The sequence below is a fragment of the Hippopotamus amphibius genome, chromosome 1, assembly GCF_030028045.1.
Source record: "Hippopotamus amphibius kiboko isolate mHipAmp2 chromosome 1, mHipAmp2.hap2, whole genome shotgun sequence".
Lineage (NCBI taxonomy): Eukaryota > Metazoa > Chordata > Mammalia > Artiodactyla > Hippopotamidae > Hippopotamus > Hippopotamus amphibius.
In genome coordinates this window covers 32,449,798-32,472,976 of record NC_080186.1, presented here as the reverse complement: position 1 = coordinate 32,472,976, position 23,179 = coordinate 32,449,798, and the positions used below count along the sequence as shown (strand labels likewise).

General features: G+C 38.2%; 1 protein-coding gene across 3 annotated transcripts in view; it reads right to left on the bottom strand.

Annotated features, from left to right (window-relative positions):
* Positions 1–1,565: 1,565 nt before the first annotated feature.
* LOC130835368 (zinc finger protein 684) overlaps positions 1,566–23,179 on the bottom strand; it is a 33,577-nt gene continuing 11,963 nt past the window's right edge. The window contains exons 1-5 of one of the 3 annotated variants that reach the window (XM_057706913.1): positions 14,243–14,400; positions 12,827–12,864; positions 7,798–7,924; positions 7,377–7,472; positions 1,566–3,149 (exon numbers count right to left, since the gene is read on the bottom strand). In XM_057706913.1, the coding sequence (XP_057562896.1) occupies positions 2,245–3,149; positions 7,377–7,472; positions 7,798–7,924; positions 12,827–12,841 (1,143 nt within the window). In that variant the 5' untranslated portion in view covers positions 12,842–12,864; positions 14,243–14,400 and the 3' untranslated portion in view covers positions 1,566–2,244. Of the gene's footprint in view, positions 3,150–7,376; positions 7,473–7,797; positions 7,925–12,826; positions 12,865–14,242; positions 14,402–23,179 lie in introns of those variants that run through there. The other 2 variants (XM_057706923.1, XM_057706931.1) reach the window with 2 other exon arrangements.

The following is a 23,179-nucleotide window of genomic DNA, read 5'->3' as shown; positions in this document are numbered from 1 at the left end:
GCTGTAGTCTTAAGTAGTTTGGAGTTTCTCAGATGAGAAGTATGAGAAGGGAAGATAGGACAGGAATGGAAAGCACTGAGTAGGACAAAATGAGGACTTCATGCAGGAAATGAAAGAAAATTGTTGAGTTGGAAAAAAAAAAAAAAAAAAAAGGCAAGTCCTGTGACTATACATACCTAAAGAATTCCCTGTGTGGCTGGCAAACTGATTCTGAAGACAATTCCAAAAGAAAAAAGGAAACAGAAATTTTTGTAACTGCAAGAGTGTAACCAGTATGTAGTCTCCTAAAATAACTGGGAAAGTGTGGGGAGAGATTGGGCTCAACTCTGAATACACCATGCACAAGCAGAATTTATAGCTGAGGAGTAGGATGGGAATCTGTGGATGGAAAATTACTAAGAGAAAACATTATGAGTAAGGAGGGTTCTGGCTGAATCTGCCTAACAGGATTCTTGCTGAAGACAGGCCAGGGTGATCAGACATCACCTAAAGGGTGATGGAGGATGAGGGACCTGATCAGATATTGAGGGTGGAGGGTTCTGGTTAAAATGACTTAGCAGGGTTCTTGCTAAAACTAGATTTTATAAGGAAGTATACAGGTGGGCCTCAGAAAGGTTCAGGAGCCTGACTAAAGTTTGGTCAAGCAAAAAAAATCAGTAAACAATTTAGATCCCTAACTTCTAGTATGCATGTTCAAAAAAGCACTATCATGCATTTATAATCATTACTCATCATTACCCTTCAAAAAATGGATAATGAAAGAAAAACAATCTAATGTAGTTATAACTGAGCTTAAACTTGAAAAGGCTTGACTTCAAGCTATTTTGTCACAACTCAAGAAAAGACAAAAGTTTTTTGACGTTATCAAGGAATATTGTGAACAGCAATAAAAAACTAGCTTAAATAATGGTTGGTTCATCCTTTTCAAGGAATATTTGGAACTTACAAAATGTCACATTCCAAAGTGAAATTGTTAAGCAAAAAAAAAAAAAAAAAAAAGTGCTCTTTTCAATTCAACTAATGCTGTTCCAGGCACTCCTAGGAGTTAACCTGTATCAATTTCTTACAAGAAAACAAAAAAAAACAGACCCCAAAGCTCGCTCCCTAAAAGTTGCAAACTATCATGACACCGTTCTTTATTAAAATGAAATGTAGGGATTTCCCTGGTGGCACAGTGATTAAGTATCCGCCTGCCAATGCAGGGGACATGGCTTTGAGCCCTGGGCCTGGAAGATTCCACATGCCATGGAGCAACTAAGCCCATGCGCCACAACTACTGAGCCCATGTGCTGCAACTACTGAAGCCCATGTGCTTAGAGCCTGCGCTCCACAAGAGAAGCCACCGCAATGAGAAGCCTGTGCACCGCAATGAAGAGTAGCCCCTGCTTGCCACAACTAGAGAAAGTCCATGCACAGCAATGAAGACCCAACACAGCCAAAAATAAATAAATAAATAAATAAATAAATAATGAAATGTAGATGATACCCTAGATAACTACTACTTGAGCTATGCTTACACTGTAGGTAAATACATCAATAAAAAAAGCACAGGAATATTTGGAGTGCAAATGTTTTATTTACACACTTATTTAAATACTTCTTTTCCTCAACTGAATACTTACTGTAACACAGAATACAACTGCTTTCTCCCTCTCAATTGATATCTTGTTAAATTATACATACATGTAATTCTATACAACTCTATAACAAGTTTTAGAATTAAAAAGGAGACTCTGAGATTCAGTAACACTGCCACACCCATTAAAAGGGCCAGCAAATGGTCAAAAGTATTACTGAAATTCACACTACATATGAAACCACATTTTTTCATTTGCATGTTACTTTTAGGGTTGGAAGAAAAAAATGGTAATATTTACCACAGAAACTTTTAATAGATATAATTAATACAATAAACATATTTTATACTCACACTTGCATAATTGTATAATTTGTTATAAAAATAAAAAATCAGAGATGGTAAATGTAGTGTTCACTGATTCCTTGACTGTTTAATTTATGCTTCCTTTCCAAGCTCTATGTGCTATCACTTATAAATTAACGTTTTCTGTGATCTTTTCTCTAAAAACTTTATCATCACTTCCAGAACATGATTGGCATTGATTTTTTTTAATGGGAATTTATTCTTCCAATTCATTTAACTTGCTGGATTTCTCCTCACCATAAATTCTCGACTTAATAAGGTTTATCAAATATTTAAAGTTTTGTCAGATTCATAAGTGAATATTATGCATGAATTTTCTGATGTACAATAAGATTTGACTTCTGGGAAAATGCTTTCCCACATTTGCTACATTCATAGGGCTTTTCTCCTGTATGAGTTATCTGATGTCTAAGGAGATGAGACTTCTTGATGAAGGCTTTACCACATTCAATACATCCATAAGGTTTCTCTCCTGTATGAATTCTTTGATGTGTAACAAGCACAGAAGTGTTGCCAAAGGCTTTGCCGCATACAATACATCGATAGGGTTTCTCTCCTGTATGAAATCTAGAGTGTTTATAAAGGGATGAACTATACCTGAAGGTTTTCCCACATTCCTTACATTCAAATGAGTTCTCAAGTGTATGCGATTTCACGTGTTGAGTAAAGGAAGAGTTCCAAGTGAATGATTTCCCGCACTGACCACATTCATAAGGCTTCTCTCCAGTGTGGAGTCTCTGATGGACCACAAGTTGTGCTTTATGCGTAAACGCTTTCCCACAATCATTGCACACAAAGGGTCTCTCTCCGTTATGAATTTTCTGATGAGTTGCAAGGTGTGCCTTCCTGCTATAGGCTTTCCCACAGTCATTGCATTCAAAGGGTTTTTTTCTTATATGATTTTTTTCATGTCTAATAAAATGAAACTTCTTTTTGAAGGCTTTCCCACATTCACTGCATTCATAAGAGTTTTCTCCACTATAACATCTATTATAATTAAGTAAGTCTAAAGTAGGTTGCAAACTCTTCCCATATGACTTACATTTATATGATTTTTTTCTTGTAGGATTAAGACTTGTGCTCATATTATAACCATGAAGTCTCTCCATGGTTAGAATTTTATTGAATGTGAACAAAACTGAATTCAAAAAATTGTCTTTGCTTTCCTGGTGCTTGTCTGGTTCATCAATAGGTGGGCAGTCAGCTTCTAAAAAGGAGTACAATGAAACATTCCTAGTTAATTTTTGCCATCAACAGTTACAGAAATTTATATGATTTCAAAATGCATCTCTTATTCTGAAAGAAATCTGTACTTGCCTGGCTCCTGAGCTTTAAGACTAAAACTGCTAAAGAGGAAATGGGAGGGGCTTCCTAGGTGGCACAGTGGTTAAGAATCCACCTGCCAATGCAGGGGAAACAGGTTCGATCCCTGCTCCAGGGAGATCCCACATGCCGCAGAGCAACTAAGCCCGTGCACAACTGTTGAGCCTGTGCTTTAGAGCCCATGAGCCACAACTATTGAGCCCATGTGCTGCAACTACTGAAGCCCACGCACCTAGAGCCCATGCTCCACAACAAGAGAAGCCACGGCAATGAGGAGCCCATGCACCACAACAAAGAGTAGCCCCCACTCACCACAACTAAAGAAAGCCCACGCACAGCAAAGAAAGCCCACGCACAGCAAAAAAAGACCCAACACAGCCATTACAATAAATAAATAAATAAATAAATTTATTTAAAAAAAACAAGAGGAAATGGGAGCACAGAATGACAATGAGAACAGATGGATTAACCTGTGACCTGAGGAAAGATAGTAAAATAGCACAAGGTACAGTGAGAAGGGTACAAAGGAAATAAAAAAGTTGTTCAACAAGGGTGTATGGTTAGCTCATAGAATGAAGAGAGCCCACTGTGGAGATGTAATCAATGGACAGAGTAGCCAGGGGAACAAGAGACAAGGGAGTTAAGGGAAAATATCAGAGGGAAAACTAGATTCGGAGGAGGGAGATCAGAATCAGAGTCCTCACTACCTAATTCCTAGATTACCCTGGTAGAATAGCTCCCTATTTCCCTCATTCATCTCTTTTTCCTCTTGATTATCTGGCACAATGTCAGTTCCCTTCAGGAACATTTTTCTATCTCCAATCCTCTAACCTCATCCAAACCATGGCTGAGACATATCTGTAGACAGGGCTCCAATTCTACTACAGCTGGGATTCATTCTTACACATGCTTGTAAGCCCAGGAACCAAAGGTCCAGTAGGTCATTCAAGGGTGTGCTATTCTTAGTCCAGGCACAGATTCTACCTCCTTGTTACCATTTTTATTCAGGCTGAGTTTCAATATATGATAAATACTGCTTTTCCATCCTCTTTCAATCTGCCTAACAAACTAGTCCCCAGAAAGCCTCTTTGCTCCTGAAGTCACATTTTTAGACTCCTAGTCTCAAAACACTACACATCCCAAATCCATTGTTCCATATACATATATGGCGGGGGTTATAATTCCCCACTCCTGAATTTCCTTCCATGTGGAGTCAGTACAACACCCCTAGCCTTTTCCTCCATGCCTTATCCTTCTCTGTGAGCTGGCCGAGTAGTGGGCTATAGCCATTAGTACACATTTCTTTATTGAGTGGTTCTAAATGTGGGGACTGGGTCCCTGTCTTCTTTCCTCTCTACTTCAACCAATAAGAAGCGGCATCCTGTGTTACCTTAGCCAACAATAACCAACTGAAAAGTCCATGGCAATCAGCCTGGTGAGCAAAACTATGCAATATGATGAATTCACTCATGGTATCTAAGCATGCACTGCTCTAGTCCTCAACAAATATCTATTTCTGTCCCAAGGATTCTAGATTCCAACAAGCTACAATCTTTTGCTCGTGTTCCTTCCCCACCTTAACTTGCCATCCCTCATCCTCTCTCATCCTATGAGTATTTAGATATCCTTTAGGGAGGAGCCATTGTTCCATGACCTCAAAAAAAGACTCTTCCAATCTTTGCCTACTTTAAACTTTAGCCTCCATTTTCTCTGAACTTCTAAGACAGTCACCCCCTGTTGCCTAAACCATTTATTTTGACAACTAACTAGATTAAAACTGCAATGTTATTATGCATTGAATAAATGTTCCACACTTGTCAAATTTTAAAATATAGGCTATGTTTTGCCTTTTCAACTACAAATTACACACCTAGGAAAAATGGTATTTTTTTTTTCTTTATTTGAATCCTTCTCAGGAAACATTAAAAAGCCTTGCTGAATAAAAGAATAAGAAACATCCCCACAATCCCTGACTTTACAAAAATGAATTAATGAAATATGCATTGAATATCCATTATGTGCTCAGCAATGGTGTTAAAAAAAATAATACAGGACTTTCTCTTCAGGGAGTTATCATGAGAAAATGTTCGTTAAAGCCACAGATTTTTTTTTTTAAGTCTTAAAAGCCACAGGATTGAAAAAAAAAATCTAAGATAGTATATGTCAAGTTTTTGTGACAGAGCCATGGTAGAGTTGGGATGGGAATTCAAAGAAGGCAGAGATCAATCTAGGCTAAAGTTACCATGAAAGAGGAGGAAATTGCATTCAGACTTCATAGCATGCTGGTTTTAGTTAGGTGGAGCACACCAGAATCAAAAGGACTGCTGCAGAGAAGAAAATTGTGTACAGAGGATGCTGAAGAGTCCAATTGCCATGGAATAGGGAAAAGATGGACAATTCTGGATAAACAAAATGGGATCACATATAGAGGCCCTATAAGCCACTTAAATACCATAATACAGGTTATACAGTAATACCTTATGTTTATATGTCAGAAAAGTGACAAGAAAAATGAAATGATTTGGATAAACCTTGCAGGAACATCAAGAATAAACCAAAAACTAGGCTGGAATTGGCAATATAAGTATTTACACAAACAGCCTAGATACTATATCAAGAGTAAAAATTCATTTATGTCAGTAGAAATTGGGGTCCCAGGGAATCTAAAACACACTGAATTGGTGTCTTAATCATTTGGAACATATTTCTTTTATGGATTCTGTGGAAAGGGAAGATTTTATTTTGAATCAGTCTTGGATAAACTAATAGTTGAAATTACAGGTAATAAGTCACAATATTGTAAGGGTAAAGGTAAAGGGTTTAAGAATACTAAAAATTGGTTACTATGGGACTTCCCTGTTGCTCAGTGGTTAAGACTCTGTGCTGCCAATGCAGGGGGCCCAGGTTCCAATCCTGGTGAGGGAACTAGGTTCCACTTGCATGCCGCAACTAAGAGTTCGCATGCTGTAACTAAGAGTTCGCATGCAGTAACTAAGAGTTCGCATGCAGTAACTAAGAGTTCACATGCCACAACTAAGGAACCCACGAGCTGCAACTAAGACTCAGCACAACCAAATAAATAAGTAAATGAATAAATAAATATTTTTTAAAAATTGATTACTATGAAAAAACAGACAATAAGGCCAGGTAGGGTAAAATTATGGGAATGGAAAACTAGTGAGGCAAAGATGCTAGAGATGGCACAAAACAAATAACTTTAGTCTTAGAGTGATGAAGTTTCTGAGGGAGTTATTGTGGACAGAAGCTCATAAGATGGAAGAGAATTCAAGAAGCAAATGGTGAATAAGCTGTGAGAAAAGGGTGAGGGCAGATTTATGAGGAACCAATTCAAATAACTGGAGGAGAATTTCCATAAGATATCAATATTTATCAAGTGAAGCAGAAAGATGAACTAGAAGGTAGCCATCCCAAGTTAGCCATAAGACTGAAGACGAGCAAGGTGGGGTACGTAGGTGGAGTACATGCTGCAAGAAAAGGAATGAGTCTTTTTTAAAAAGGAAAAAAATCAGAAAGAACATATGTTATAAAAGTTTTGAAATAAAAACAACTAACATGCTGAACACTTACCGTCTGCCACTATTTGTAGGGTTTTGCATGTATTAACTCATACAATCTTTACAAAAACCTGAGGTAAAAACTAATATTATCTCTATTTTATAAATAAAGTTGTTGTTAGGTTAGACAGAGGTTGGTGGAGTAAGACTTTAAATCCACATAATCTGATTACATTATTAGAACCAGATGTATGGAAAGATCTGCCATCTTGTTGAGGGGGAAGAAGAATGAGGATTCTAGGAACTAAGAGAACCAAGCAAGCACTTCGATGGAACAGGCAGTGTGAAGAGCCAGAGCAGAGAGGAGGGACATCCTCCCACACAAGAGCTGAGAAGGAGAAAGAGCAGCCACGTGGGAGAGGGCAAGTGCAGGTGTCATTTGGGATCTGTTGTGTCAAGGGTACCCAGTCACTTTCAAAGGTGTGCATTTTTCAAGAGATGCTTCCTGAAAAGTATTTCAAAGGTGCCTGTCCCACACTCACCAACTGGGATCTCAATTCCAAAGACCCCCATCTACCTGGTTTTCTCTGACTCACCTGGAGAGCGCCAATGTGGGTTCTCTCCCTCCACCATCCATGCCTTTTGTCCTTGCTCCACCTTGAAGATCACTTTTGTTTTGGTGACTGGACACCCTGTTCATGGGAAACAACACAGAGCTGGGGACAAAGTGCTAGGAACAAACAACTACCTCACAATTCGGCTTTGCCTCCTGGAGTCTTAGGGCCTGTAAAGGATGACAAACAAGCTTCAGAACAGAAAAGATCTTTCTTCATTTGGGAGGCAGAAGCATAAACATACTATCTGATCCCCAAAGGGGATCAAGAATCCATGACCACTAAAATTTGGGGTCAAAGTTACTGATGCTTTAGAATGTTCCCAGCTTTTGCAGGTCTTAAAGGAAGGGTACTATTAAAACATTCTGAGTTACAGTGAAAAGTTACCACCCACTGTCCTTACCCATTGAGATGAGGTTTCTAAAGTTCTCCAACATCACATCCCAATACAGGGTTCTCTGATCACAGTCAAGCAGCTGCCACTCCTCTGGGGTGAATTCCACAGCCACATCCTGGAGTGTCACTGATCCCTGTAATAGTACATGGATCTTCAAACTAAAGTGTGCACCATTTGGGGACTTATAAGAGAATCACGGCAGCCTCTTAGGATCATATCATGTTCACTGTTGAGTTTTCAGAAAGTAATGTATGATAACTACTGTACACCTGACTGAGAGATATACTTTGTGACAGAAACAAAAATTATATTAAAAATATTTAGCTAATGTCAGGATAATTCAATGGAGGAAAGAATGGTCTTTTAAACAAATGGTGTTGGGAAAACTGGATACCCACATGCAAAAGAATGAAGCTGGACTCCCCTCAATACACACACCTCACATCATATATAAAAATGAACTAAAAATGGATCAGAGACCTACATGTAAGAGTTAAAACTACAGGTGACCCTTGAACAACTTGGGACTTAGGGGTGCCAACCCTCCCCAGAGTCAAAAATCCACATAATAACTTTACAGCCCTCCACATCCATGGTTCCACAACCACAAATTCAATGAACCACAGGTCATGTAGTACTGTAGTATGTATTTATTGAAAAAAATCTGCATATAAGTGACCCACATAGTTCAAACCCATGTTGCTCAAGGGTCAATTGTATATAGCTGTTAGAAGGAAATAAGAGAGTAAATCTTTATGACCTGGGATTAGGAAATGGTTTCCTACACATGACAGAAAAAGTATAAATGACAAAAGAAAAAAATAAATTCAAATTCATCAAAATTAAACATTTTTAAGCTTCAAAGGACACCATGTGAAGAAGACAACTCACAAAATAGGATGAAATATTTGTAAATCATATACCTAAAAAGAAATTTGTATCTAAAATATAAAAAGAATTCTTACAACACAACAACAACAAAAAACAAAAACACACACCCAATTTAAAAATTGTCAAAGGATTTGAACAGACATTTTTCCAAAGATAGATACGGTCCATAAGTACGTAAAATGATGTTCAACATAAATACAAATTAAAACCACAATGAGATATGACTTTACACCCATTAGGATGGCTAAAATCAAAGGCAGACAATGACAAGTGTTAACAAGGATAGGGAGAAACTGGAACTTTCATACTTTGCTGGTGGAACTGTAAAATGGTGCAGCAACTATGGAAAACAGTTTATGAGTTCCTCAAAATGTCAAACACAGAGTTACCATATGACCCAGCAATTTTTCCTAGGTATATATGCAAAAGAATCAAAAACATACATCAACTCAAAAAGCCATACACAAATGTTCACAGCAGAATTATTCATGATATGCAAAAGTGCAACAATATGGGTATCCATCAACTAATAAATAGATAAACAAAATGAGGTATATCCATATGATCCAATATTATTCAGCAATAAAAAGGACTCTTCAACATAGATGATCCTTGAAAGTTTTGTGCTGGGTGAAAGAAGCCAGTCACAAGAGGTCACATATTCTATGGTTCCATTTGTATGAAATGTTCAGAATAGGCAAATACATATAAATATAAAGTAATTCAGGGCTGGGGGAAGCAAGAAAAGGGGATTGGCTGCTAATGGGTATGGGGTTTCTTTTGAGGGTAATGAAAATGTTCTGAGATTAGTGGTGATGGTTTCATAATTATGATAATATACTAAAAAGCCACACTAAATTGTATACATTTTAAAGGGGTCAATTTGTAATATGTGAATTATGTCTCAATAAAATTATTTTAAAGTATTGCTTTTGTGTTCATTCATTCACTCATGCAATATTCAATGAGGACATATCATATTCAATGTGGACATACCAAGAACAGTAATAGAAGTACAAAAAAGAATAAAATTATTACTGTCCTCAGAGATCTTACAATCTATTAGACACTGCAAAATAAACATGTAAAGGTAATAAGATGTTAGAGGGGCTATAAGGTTAATAGGCCAAACTCACATAAGCATAATAAAATAGAAAAATACAGATTTTTTAATATGACAAAATATATCCTCTCAACCATAAAGTCAAAATCATATTTAACTTAAATTCAGATCAAAAAGGAATGTGGCAACATGCCTACTGCAAAGAGATAGTTAAGACCATATAAAGCAGGGGTCAGCAAACTATAACCCACAGGTTGGCCTCCTGTATTTGTAAATAAAACGTAACTGGAACATAGTTATGCCCATTTGTTTACTTCAACTACAAGAGCAGAGTTGAGTAGTTGTCACAGAGGCTATATGGCTTTCAAACCTAAAATATTTACCATCTGTTCTTTTAAAAGGTTAAGAGAAGGACTTCCGTGGTTGTCCAGTGGTCAGCTCCATGCTCCCAAAGCAGGGGGCCCAGGTTTGACCCCTGGTCAGGGAACTAGATCCTGCAGGCTGCAAGTAAAGATCCTGCATGCAGCAACAAAGATCCTGTGTGCCACAACTAAGACCAGGTGCAGCCAAACAAACAAACAAAAAAACCCCAACCCCCCCGCCCCCCAACAACAACAACAAAAAAGTTGAGAGACTAGGTAGGTTTACCCCAGTAATGCACAGATAGTTCAATATTGGGAAATATATTAGAAATTCTTTAAACTGTTATATTAAAGAAGATAAAGTATATTATTTTATTGACAGGTGTAAAAAGAAAAGGATATGAGGGAAAAGTTTCCAATATGTAAACAATCTTAATAAGCTAAAAATCCTTAACTTGATTTAAAAAACAAAAAAAACCCAAAAAACAAAAAACAACTGTCTACCAGAATACAAGAGGAAACAGTAAGACACTGGAAGTATTCCCAGTAAAACTGGAACAAAAAAGATTCTGACTAGCAAGTACACTCAAGATTATAGTTACTAGAAGTCCTGTCTATTGATATAAGACAAGAAAAAAAAAATGGAGCCATATGAATTAGGTTATAAGGGACAAAACTCCATTTGAAGAGTATGTGATGGTCCATATAGAAAATCTAAGAATCAACTAAAAAACTCTTGGACTTAGTAAGAGTTCTGTAAGTTGACATAAAGCCAAATAGATAAATCCATACTTTCCTATACACCAGAATAACCAATTAGAAAATATAATGAAAAAATATCCATTCCATTCTCAGTAGCAACTTAAAACCATATATAAGAATAAACATCATAAGAAATGTAAAAGAATTACCATAATAAACCTATAAAACTATAACAAAGGACTAAAAGAAAAATTGAATAAAATGGAGAACTCACAAATAACAAATGCTGGAGAGGGAGTAGAGAAAAGGGAACCCTCCTACACTGTTGGTAGGAATAAAGTTGGTACAGCCACTATGGAAAACAGTATGGAGGTTCCTCAGGAAAGTAAAAATAGAATTACCCTTATGATCCAGCAATCCCATTCCTGGGAACATACCTGGATAAAACTATAATTAAAAAAGATACATGCACCCCTACGTTCATAGCAGCACTAGTCACAATAGCCAAAACATGGAAACAACTTAAATGTCCATCGACAGATCACTGGATTAAGATGTGGTACATATATACAATGGAATACTACTCAGCCATAAAAAAGAATGAAATAATGCCATTTGTGGCAACATAGATGCAACTAGAGATTATCATGCTAAGTGAAGTAAGTCAGAGACAAATACCATATGATATCACTTATATGTGTAATATAAAATATGGCACAAATGAACCTATCTACAAAGCAGAAACTGACTCATAGACATAGAGAACAGACTTGTGGTTGCCAAGGGGGGGGTGGGGAGGAAGAGGGATGGACTGGGAGTTTGTGGTTGGTAGATGCAAACTGTTATATTTAGAATGGAAAAACAGCAAGGTCCTAATATATAGCACATATTCAATATCCTGTGATAAACCATATGGAAAAGAATATAAAAAAAGAATGTCTATATATGTATAACTGAGTCACTGTGCTGTACAGCGGAGATTGGCACAACATTGTAAATCAATTATACTTCAATTTAAAAAATGGAGAACTCATTATTGAAAAGTTATGAATTTTCTCCAAATTAATCTAAAAGTGTAATGCAATCACAATAAAAATACCTAACACACCCCCTTATGTCTTGACAAGTTGATTTCTAAATTCACATGGAAGAGAAAATGCTCAAGAATTTCTGAAGACTCTGGAAAAGGTACAAGGTTTACTTATGGATCCAGGTAAATATTAAAAAGGCTATGTACCTGAACTTACAAATTTAATTCATATAGCGCTTCTTGGCACTATGTTTTCTGCTTATTCTAGGGAACACTCTAAGAAAGTCATAGGAAATCTGATGTTATATTTATCACAGGATTGTTACTGTCAATATTGTTTTTAACATTATCTCTATGAAAACCTATTGTGGGAATCCCCTGGTGGTCCAGTGGTTAGGACTCTTGCACTCACTGCCCAGGCACGGGTTCAATCCCTGATCGAGGAAATAAGCCACAAGCCTCAAGGTGAGGCAAAAAAAAAAAAAAAGAAAGAAAGAAAGAAAAATAAAGGAAGGAAGGAAGGAAGAAAAAGAAAGAGAAGAAAACCCCACTGTAAGATATTTTCTTTGGAGAATTGTGCCAGGAAAAAATTTACTTAACCGGGCAATTGTTCTGCTTTACTCTGACGGACAAAGCCAATACTTTAACCGGTTGGCAACCCATTTTCTATGATTGCCAGAACGACTGGGTACACATATGCAGCTCCAACTAAGTGCAGACCCTATAACCTGGATATCAATTTATCAATTTTCTTAATCTCCTTTTGGACCTGATCTACTCAATTTACATTTTCCCTGACTAAATATTTCCTTTTTATTATATGGACTTTTTTTTTTTTTGGCTGCGCCGAGCGGCATGCAGGGCCTTAGTTCCTGGATGGAACCCGCGCCAACTGCAGCGGAGTGCGCATTCTCAACCACTGGACCGCCAGGGAAGTCCCTATATGGATTTTTAAGAGATTTAAATAACAATAAATAAATGCCTTACCTCTAAGTTGATCATTTCTGCAGCTCTTACACAGAGATCTATGAAAGTAGAAATAGGGAAGAGAGTAAAGACATGAAATACCAGGACTGCAATGCAGAACCCTGCTCTATGAGCAAAGAAGCACACATATTGCAGCCTCAGAAAATGCCATCCAGTGGGAGAATGACGTTTCTATAAAGTCAGAAAAGTCCATTTTATAAGCAACGATCTCTGTATGTGTTATTAATATACGGAGCTTAGAGCGTTATGTTGTACATTTCTGTCCTACAGACCTAACAGCAAGTTGTTAATCTTTAAACCAGTGACATTTTTTTTTCTCCCAGAAATGTATCCTAAGTAAATAATAATGAATGAGTTAAAAGGATAGCTAAAAGCCTGACCTCCAAAGCTCAGTATCTTTGGAAGTCAATGCTTCCTGTGATTCTCTGGTCTCTGTTCTGTAGTTGGGGTAAGAGAGAAATTAGATTTCTTGAGAAGGCTGGATCCAGGGACCCGGGGCGGGAGACGGTGGTTAAGCTGGAGTCTTCAGTTTAGACTCTAAATCAATCTCTCTCTCTCTCTCTCTCTCTCTCTTTCTCTCGGAACTCACCATCTCCTATGAGCCCAATCTAGGTTTTTTGATATTCGAACCAGCACTGCTAGGTCCCTAGAAAGGCTAAAAGGTGTAAGGGGGACTCCCAGATTTATTTCGTCTTCACCGGAAAATCTCAAGATTCACCAAGAGATTCTTTTTTTTTTTTTTTTTAAGACAAATTTACTCAGCATACATTACTCAAATATTTCAAAAGGAAAATATGCCCAACGCTTTCTTTTGCAGGTGTTTTTCATCTTGCAAAAAAAAAAAAAAAAAAAAGGAAAGAAATTTGAAGAAAACTCATCTGGATTTGAATCCCAGATCTTCTACTATACTAAACTGTCTAGGCAAGTTAACTTCACCTCTCTCAGCTTCAGTTAATTCATATGCAAAATGGAGAATATTTACTTCAGACGACTGTTGTGAGAATACTCTAAAAAGAGTGCATCGAAGTTTCTCTAGAAACACTTTCTTCCTAGATCCCTTAAAATGGTTTAATATCTCCTTTTGCAGGCTCTGGTAGGGCCAACGGTGCTCTTGTAATCAGGAAAGGTGCAGCTTGATGAACAGACTTATGCACAGTGTCCTTTACTTGCCAGGGCAGGAATGCAAACTGAGCCTGTTCTAGCCCCACCCAGGATCTAGGAACCCACTGAGTGGCGGTCGGACCCTTCTCTTGCTTTCTCTGAACTACTCGAGAATTGGACAGGACCCACACACCCAAACACGAAGTCACCGCACGTGATAGGTTTAAGGTTTTATTTTCAGTTGGGTAAGCCAATAAACCGGCCCCTTTCTTCCCGCCCTTCCCTTACGCCCCTCCAAGTTCTGCAGAGTCATACCTGCCAGCCTTTCACCGCCACGCTCCCAGCTCCGACTCTACGCTGGAGATCAGGTTACGCAGATCTCACAGATCTGGGAGAAACCCCCACTCACTTCAAGCAGTGCTGGTTCGAAAATTACAGAATACAGGCTACCGCCTCACTGCGCGTGAGCGGAAGTAACTGCCGAGCCAGAGATTCCCAGGCTCCCCCGCGGTGCAGGCTATTCATCCGGCACTACATTTCCCATAAGGCCTGTGCAGCTCGTTTCCGGAATGCGTCAGACGCTTCTGTCCCTTTAGGGGGAGGTTCCTGGGTGGGGAGATTCCTGGGTTGGCATCTTTGGCGCTGCTTGGAGAGACACGCTCGTTCATAAAAGGGAGGTGTATATATCAATTTCGTTTAAAATGAAAGCCATCAGAATTTTTAAATACTGGAAAATCTAAATCAGTAGTATGCTAAAGAGAATAATTTACCCTTACTCAGTTCAATTTCTTCTAGCAATAAACTAGCTTAGGTCAGGGAGGTGAAAAGGACCCAACAAAGACGACCTCGATGGAATACTCCGTGAGGCAGATGGAAAAGAAGGAGGGCTTGAATCTGCAAAATCAAGGGAAGAAAATGTTTCAAGAAGGAAGGAGTGACCCACTGCATTAAATGCTGCTGATAAGTCAGGTAGGATGAGAACTAATAATTGACTACTGGATTAAGCAGTGTAGGGGTTGTTGAAACATGCCCTTTTGGTGTAGTGATAGAAGTTTGATAAAGTCCGATAGGAGTTAGGTGAGGGTGGGATGAAACAACGGGAGAAACCAAGTACATATAGACAACTTCTTCAGTTTTGCTTTTTTAAGATGAATAGAAAAATAAAGCTGTCCTCTGCATATGGATTTGGAGTCCGGAATTTTTTTTATAAGATGGAAGAAATTACAGTGTTGTATCCTACTTAAAATGATAAAGTGGAGAGAGGGAAATGGACAATACAGGAGAGAGAGGACACTTGCAGGAGGAAAGTCCTTGAGGAAAGAAGGGATGTAATCCAGTACACAATTGAGGGCATCAGTTCTAAGCAAGAGTATGGACAATTCATTCATTGAAATAAAAGAGGAGGCAGAGTGTATAGGTACAGATGCAGACAGGTGGATAGATTTGGTGGTGGGAGAATGAGTGCTTCTATTTTCTCAGTGAAAAAGGAAGCCCAAAGTGAAGATAGAGAGAAGGTATCAGAGGTTTGAGGAAAGCAAATACTGTATTATGTTGATTCTAATACTTGTTCATATTTCAACATCTGTGAAATTGCTGTCTTACAAATGATGGTATGCCATAGTTTAATTGGCAGCGTTTTTTTTCTTTCTTAGAAATATGTAAAATAATGATGTATCTTATAATCAATGGCATCTGAGGTCCTAATGTTATTTAGGAATGTGGGAGAGTGAATGGATTACAGAAATGTAGTACTATTGCCTGACAGCATTAAGAGCCTACTTGATATTAGGAACCCTTGACTTTCCTGGCGTTTTTGATGTCATAAAGACATATTTTTATATCTCGTCTTTAAAAAGTCCTTTCTTGATGTGTAGCTCACTTGAGCATTTGCTCTATTTCCTAGCTTTCTTTCATAGAAAACTTTTCTCTAAAGAGTTGCTTGTTGCTGCTTACACATTCTCACTTCCAACTCTTTCCTCGGTCCACTTTAATTGGATTCTTGACCATAACTACGCTCCTAAAACTGCTCTTGTCAACTACCAATGAAATTCCAGTTGAAAAGTTAAATGGACTTTCTTACCCCTCATTATATTTGACCTCAACAGCATTTAAGAAAATTGAAATACTTCCTTATTTTGGCTTCTAGAACATCTCACAAAAGATAATTTCTCCCATTTCACTAGCACTAATTCTTTATTTTCTTTGCTGAATACTATCCCTCTGTCCCACCTCCAAATGTTGGAATACTCAAGGGTTTGGCCTTGGGCCTTTTCTTTTTGAAGTTTTTCTCAAATGGTCTCATTCAGTCCCATGGCTTTAAATACCATTGATTTGACGGTAACTGACAAATCTATATCTCCAGCCCTCATCTCTCCCCTGAATTTCTGACCCCTAATTCCTATGCCTACCTGAAATCTCCCCTTCGAGAGTCTTAAAAGCCACCTCGAACTTCACATGTTCAAATCAACCTATTAATTCCTGTCTCCACCCCAACACCCACTCTAGCACTTCTGGTTCAATAAATTCATCATTCATCCGGTTACATGAGCAAAAATTTAGGAGCCATCCTTGATTTCTCTTTTTCCTTTCTCCTTTCTTTCTCTCATAGTATATATGTTCTATGAGGGTGTATATTTCATTTGTTTTTGTGATATTTTGATTTATAATAAGAAATATGTATTTGGCCTTCATCCCCAATTCTGGCTCAGAGCTCCTAAAACTCTTGGAATTCCCTAAGTGATGAGAATAACATGGTGTCTTTTGTTATGTTAATGAGGTGACTTTTGGACTGCACCTAAGGATGGGGGCTGAAAAACCAAACCGTATAATTAGAGGGTTGGAACTTTCAGTTCCATGCTTCCTAACCTCTAGGCAGGCAAGAGAGGCTGGAGGGTGAATCAATAGCCAATGGCCAGTGATTTAATCAATCATGGCTATGTAATGAAGACTCCATATAAACCCAAAAGGATGGGGTTCAGAGAGCTTCTGGGTTGAACACATGGATGTGTGGGGAGAGTGATGTGCCCAGAGAGGGCAAGGAAGATCTGTGCCCTTTTTCTATACCTTGCTTTATGCATCTCTTCCATATGGCTGTTCTTGAGTCATATCCTTAGTAATAAACTGGTAGTCAGTAAGTACAATGTTTCTCTGAGTTCTGTGAGCCACTATAGTAAACTAATCAAACCCAAGGAGGGGGTTGTTGGAACCTCCAATCTATAGTTAGTAGGTCAGAAGCACAATCTGGACTTGCAACTGGCATCTGAAGTAGGGCCAGAAAGGCAGTCTTAGAGGACTGAACCCTTAAGCTGTGGGATCTGACATTATTGCCAGGTAGATAGTGGCAGAATTGAGTTGAACTATAGGACACTCAGCTGGTGTCTGAGAATTGCTTGGTGGTGGGGAAAAAAAAAAACCCACACATTGGAATTGGTGTGAGTAGAATTTTAGTTTTGTCTATGACCATATCTCCAGAAGCTGACACATAATAGGTGCTAAATAAAGATTTATGAATACTGAATAAATCTGAACCTGTCTATAGTTTCATCTCCATAAATGCAAACTGTCTGGCTAGGGTATTGACTCTATAGATCAATCTGGGGAAAACTGACATCTTAACAATACTGAGTTTTCCAATCCATGAGCATGGTATATCTCATTATTTATTTAGGTCTACTTTAATTTCTCTCAGCAATGTTTTCTAGCTTTCACTGTACAACTCTTGCATATTTTTTGGTCAGATTTACCCCTAAACATTTCATATTTTTGATATTATAAATTGTATTTTTGAATTTCTATTTCCAGTTGTTCATTGTGACTATGTGGAAATACTATGTATTTTTGAATGTTGATCTGTTAGCTTTTTCAAGGTTTCCATGGGATTTCTTACATAATCATGTTATATGCAAATAAAAAGTTTTATTTCTTTCTCCTTAATGTGGATGCCTTTTATAAATTTTCCTTAACTTAATGCATTGGCTTTATCCACCACTACAATGTTAAACAGAAATGGTGACAGATGACATACTGCCTTTTTCCTGAGCCAAGGGGAAAAACATTGTCTTTCACCATTAAGTATAATGTTAACTGTAGGTTTCTTGTAGATGCCTTTCATGAGACTGAGGAAGTTCCCTTTTAGTTTTCTAAGAGTTTTTTCTGAATAGATGATGTATTTCTCAAAAAAAATTGTTGCTATCTACTGAGACTATCATGTTTTTTCATTTTGGTCACATTAATATGGTGAATTATATTGATACTTTAAAAATAAATAAATAAATAAATAAATTTATTTATTTATTATTTTTAGGCTGCATTGGGTCTTTATTGCTGTGTGCAGGCTTTCTCTAGTTGCAGCAAGCGGGGGCTGCGCTTCGTTGCGGTGCTCAGGCTTCTCAGTGCAGTGGCTTCTCTTGTTGTGGAGCACAAGCTCTAGGTGCGCAGTCTTCAGTAGTTGTGGCACGAGGGCTCAGTAGCTGTGGCTCACAGGCTCTAGAGTGCAGGCTTAGTAGTTGTGGCGCATGGGCTTAGTTGCTCTGTGGCAGGTGGGATCTTCCCAGACCAGGGATCAAACCCAGGTCTCCTGCACTGGCAGGTGGATTCTTAACCACTGCGCCACCAAGGAAGTCCCTACATTGATACTTTTAATGTTAAAGTAATCTTGCATTCCTGGCATAAACCCCCCTTGGTCATGTTCTTTTTATATATTGTTGGATTCTGTTTGCTAAAATTTTGTTTAAAATCTTTGCATTTATGGGCTTGTCTAGTCTATTCCTCCTTGTATTTCTATCAGTTTTTGCCTCATGAATTTTGATGTTCTGTTTTAGATACCTAAACACTGCTATGACCTCCTAATGAATTGACCCTTTTATCGTTGTGTCCCTCTTTATTCTTGTGTATTATTAGGGTTCAATCCAGATATAGAAACCGCAAAGTATTTTGAACAAGAACATTTAATATAAAGAATTATTAACAGGGAATTGGTGTAACTGGGAATTGACTAAGTGGGGAATAAAAAGCACTCTAAAGAATACCCTGCTCCAAAAGAAATAAACTTGGAGGGGGAGACTCTTCCTCAAGGCTGGGACTCAGGTGAGGATTGTTTGAAACCCACCAAATGACCAAGTTTCCTGGGTTATTACAGGCCACAGCTGGTGTATGACTGACAACCCAAGATTCCTGAGTAAAGAATCACCTGCTGGAATGCTGACGAAATTTGCTAGTAAAATGCCTGCAGGGTTATAGTTGACATACTGGAAAGCCAGCTGAAACATGGACTGGACACTCAGGAAAAGCCTCCCAGAAGCTGCTGAGGAAAGGGTGGTGGTTGTTGACTCACTGGAAAGCTGTCACTAGTAAAAGTTTGGGAAGTGAATTGTGGCACATGTGGAACTCATTAGCTGCCCTTGGGAATTGCTACTGAACTTGTGGGATGAAGCCATTCACAGGGAGGTGCTGCTTGCTTCTTAAAAGTGCTTGAGATGGGGTGTGAGCAAGAATTTGTCCATGAGGAGGTTAGACTAGATTCTTTTGGAAACTGCTGGAGAGGGTTGGAGGTGGGGAAGCTAGGGAGGTACCACTTGCTGCTGCCTGCCAGGGAACTACCAAAAACAAAACAAAACAAAATAAAAAACAAACAAACAAAAAACTGCAAGAGCCCAATCAGATAAACACACTGGAGCTAGGAAAGAAAACCTCTTCTGTATTAGGATTCTCCAGAGAAACAGAACAAATCAATGGGGGATACACACACACACACACAGAGTTGACCTTTGAACAGTTAGGGGGTTGGGGCAACAACCCTCAGAGAAGTAAAAATTTTGCATATAACTTTAATTTGCATATAACTTTACACTGGCCCTCTTTACCCAGGGTTCTGCATCCTTGGATTCAACCAACCAAGACTGTGTAGTACGTATTGAAAAAATTCCAGGTGTAAGTGGACCCATGTAGTTCAAACTGATGCATATATATGAGAGAGAGAAAGTGAAGAATTATAGGAATTGGTTCAAGTGGTTATGGAGGCTGAGAAGTTCCCCAGTCTGCTGTCTTCAAACTGGAGAAACAGGAAAGTCAGTGTGAATAATTCAGTCTCAGTTTGAATGCCCATGAACTAAGGGTACCAATCAATGGTGTAATGCCTGGTCTGAGGCCAAAGGCCTGAGAACTGGAGTGGAGTGGGCACACTAGTGTAAGTCCTGGAGTACCAGGTGTTGCAGTGTCTGAGGGCAGAAGATTGATGCCCCAGAACAAGAAGAGAGAGCAAGAAATTGCCCTTTCTTGAGCTTCGCTGGTGGCACAGTGGTTGGGAGTTTGCCTGCCAGTGCAGGGCACACGGGTTCGATCCCTGCTCCAGGAAGATTCCACATGCCGAGGAGCAACTGAGCCCATGTGCCACAACCATTGAGCTTGTGCTCTAGAGCCCGTGAGCCACAACTATTGAGCCCATGTGCCACAACTACTGAAGCCCTTGCACCTAGAGCCCATGCTCCACAAGAGAAGCCACTGCAATGAGGAGCCTGTGCACCACAATGAAGAGCAGCCCTTGCTCGCTGCAACTAGAGAAAGCCTGTGTGTAGCAACAAAGACCCAACACAGCCAATAAATAAATAAAATTTAAAAAAAAAGAAAAAATTAAGTTTCTTTTAGGAAGCTTTTATTTGGGTCTTTTTTTTTTTTAGCTCTTTATTGGAATGTAATTGATTTACACTGTTGTGCCAGTTTTTGCTGTACAACAAAGTGAATCAGCTGTATTTATACATATATCCCCATATCCCCTCCCTCCTGTGACTTCTTCCCACCTTCCCCCATCCCAGCCCTCTAAGTCATCACCCATCATCGAGTTGATCTCCCTGTGTTATGCAGCAGCTTCCCACTAGCTATCTATTTTACATTTGATAGTGTATATATGTCAATGCTACTCTCTCACTTTGTGTCCCCTCCCCACCCCAGCCATGTCAAGTCCGTTCTCTACATCTGCATCTTTATTCTTGCCCTGTCACTGGGTAGTCTTTCTTTTTTATATAGTCTGCCAATCACTGCCTTTTAATTGAGATCCTGAGAACATTTACATTTAATATGATTGATATGATTGGTTTAAACCTTCCATCTTGCTAAGCGTTTTTTATTTCTCCATATGTTCTTTTTTCCTTTTTCCCCACCTTCCATTGGATTAACCATTTTTTATGATTTTTAAATGATTTCATCTTAACCTACTGTGTTGGCTTATTAGCTATATATCTTTGTCTCTTTAGTAGTTGCTTTAAGGTTTATAGTATACATTTTTAACTTATCACAGACTGCTTTTCAAGATATATTATACCACTTCATTTACCAGAATATAAGAACTCTATAACATTTAATGTTATATGTCAATTTTATCTCAATTTTTTAAATGGCTTAAAAAAATTTACAACAAAATTTCATTTCTCTTCCTGGTTTTTGTGCTATTGTCATACTTCTAAGATTATTATAAATCCCACAAAACACTCTATTATCATTACTTTAAGAAGTCGAGTTACCTTTTAAAGAGATTTAAATAATTTTTTAAGTGTTTTATATTTACTCACGTAGTTACCATTTCCTGTTATCTTCTTTCCTTTGCATATATCCAGATCCTTTATATCCAGATTTCTACCTGGAATCATTTTCCTTCTGCTTGAAGGACTTCCTATAACATTACTTCTATATAGGCCTGCTTGTGATGAATTCTTTCAACTTCTGTATGTCAGTAAGTCTTTATTTCACTTTCATTTTTGAAAAATATTTTCACAGCATAAAGAATTCTAGGTTGACAGTTTTTATTTCAGGACTTTAAAGATATTACTCCACTCCTTTTTGTGGCTTCTATCATTTCCAACAAGCAATCTGCTGTCATCTTTAATTGTTTTTCCCTCTGGCTGCTTTTAAGATATTCTCATTATCATTGGCTTTAAGCAATTTGATTATTATGTGCCATGGTTTAATTTTATCCATGTTTCTTGGGCACAGAGGTCATTGAGCTTTTTGGATCTGTGGGTTTATAGTTTTCATTAAATCTGGAAAAGTGGGCTTCCCTGGTGGCGCAGTGGTTAAGAATCTGCCTGCCAATGCAAGGGACACAGGTTCAATCCCTGATCCTAAAAGATCCCACATGCCATGAAGCAACTAAGCCTATGTGTCACAACTACTGAGCCTGGAGCTCTAAAGCCCGCAAGCCACAACTGCTGAGCCCACGTGCCGCAACTACTGAAGCCTGTGCACCTAGAGCCCATGCTCCACAACAAAAGCCACCACAATGAAAAACCCATGCGCTACAACGAAGAGTAGCCCCTGCTTTCTGCAACTAGAGAAAGCCTGTGCGCAGCAACAAAGATCCAACACAGCCAAAACTAAATAAATAATAAAATAAATGTTTAAAAAGAAATCTGGAAAAGTTTTCATCATTATTTCTTCAAACACTTTTTCTGTCCTCCCTCCCTTCCCATCCTTTGTGGAATACAATTACATATATATCAGACTATCACTTAAAGCTTTCCCATAGCTAATTGATGTTCTGTTTTTCCCTTTTCAGTACTTTTTTCCTCTTTGTTTCATTTTGGATGCTTTCTATTGCTATTGCAAGTCCACTGATCTTTTCTTCTATGGTGTCAAATCTGTCATTAATCCTATCCAGTGTATTTTTCATCTCAGATATTGTACTTTTCATCTCTAGAAGTTCAATTTGGGTATTTTAATGAAAGAGAGGTTAAGAAGTGGTCCAGAAGACATTGATCTCGATCACTGAATATAACATTTTCAAGATTTAGAAAACTGAGACAGTGACAGATGAAACAATTACATCTCTAAGTAGGAGTCCAGAGAGTATGTTAGGAGAGAATTTACATTATTATGTTCATAATGCAGCTAATGAACCATGAGATTAAAAGATAAAAAGAACTTCTATAGTTTTTATATGAACATAAATCTAAAAAAGAAATATACCCATAGCTCCTGAGTGAACTTGCATGTTAAACATCCCTGACCCATTTTTGCCATGAATACCAGTTTTACATATTTCACTCTACTCAAGGTACTAATGAGATTACTTTCCTAGATATCATCTCTTTTACGGAATTAGAAACATTCATTAAAATGTTCTCCCCAAATTTCACATTTAAGAGTTTCTCTGTATTTCAGTGCATAAAAAGAGAGTAGAATGATGGTAACCTGGGGCTGGGGGTGGGGTTTGGGCAACTATAGTTAATGGTACAAGTAGTACAAATTATCTACTATAGTTGA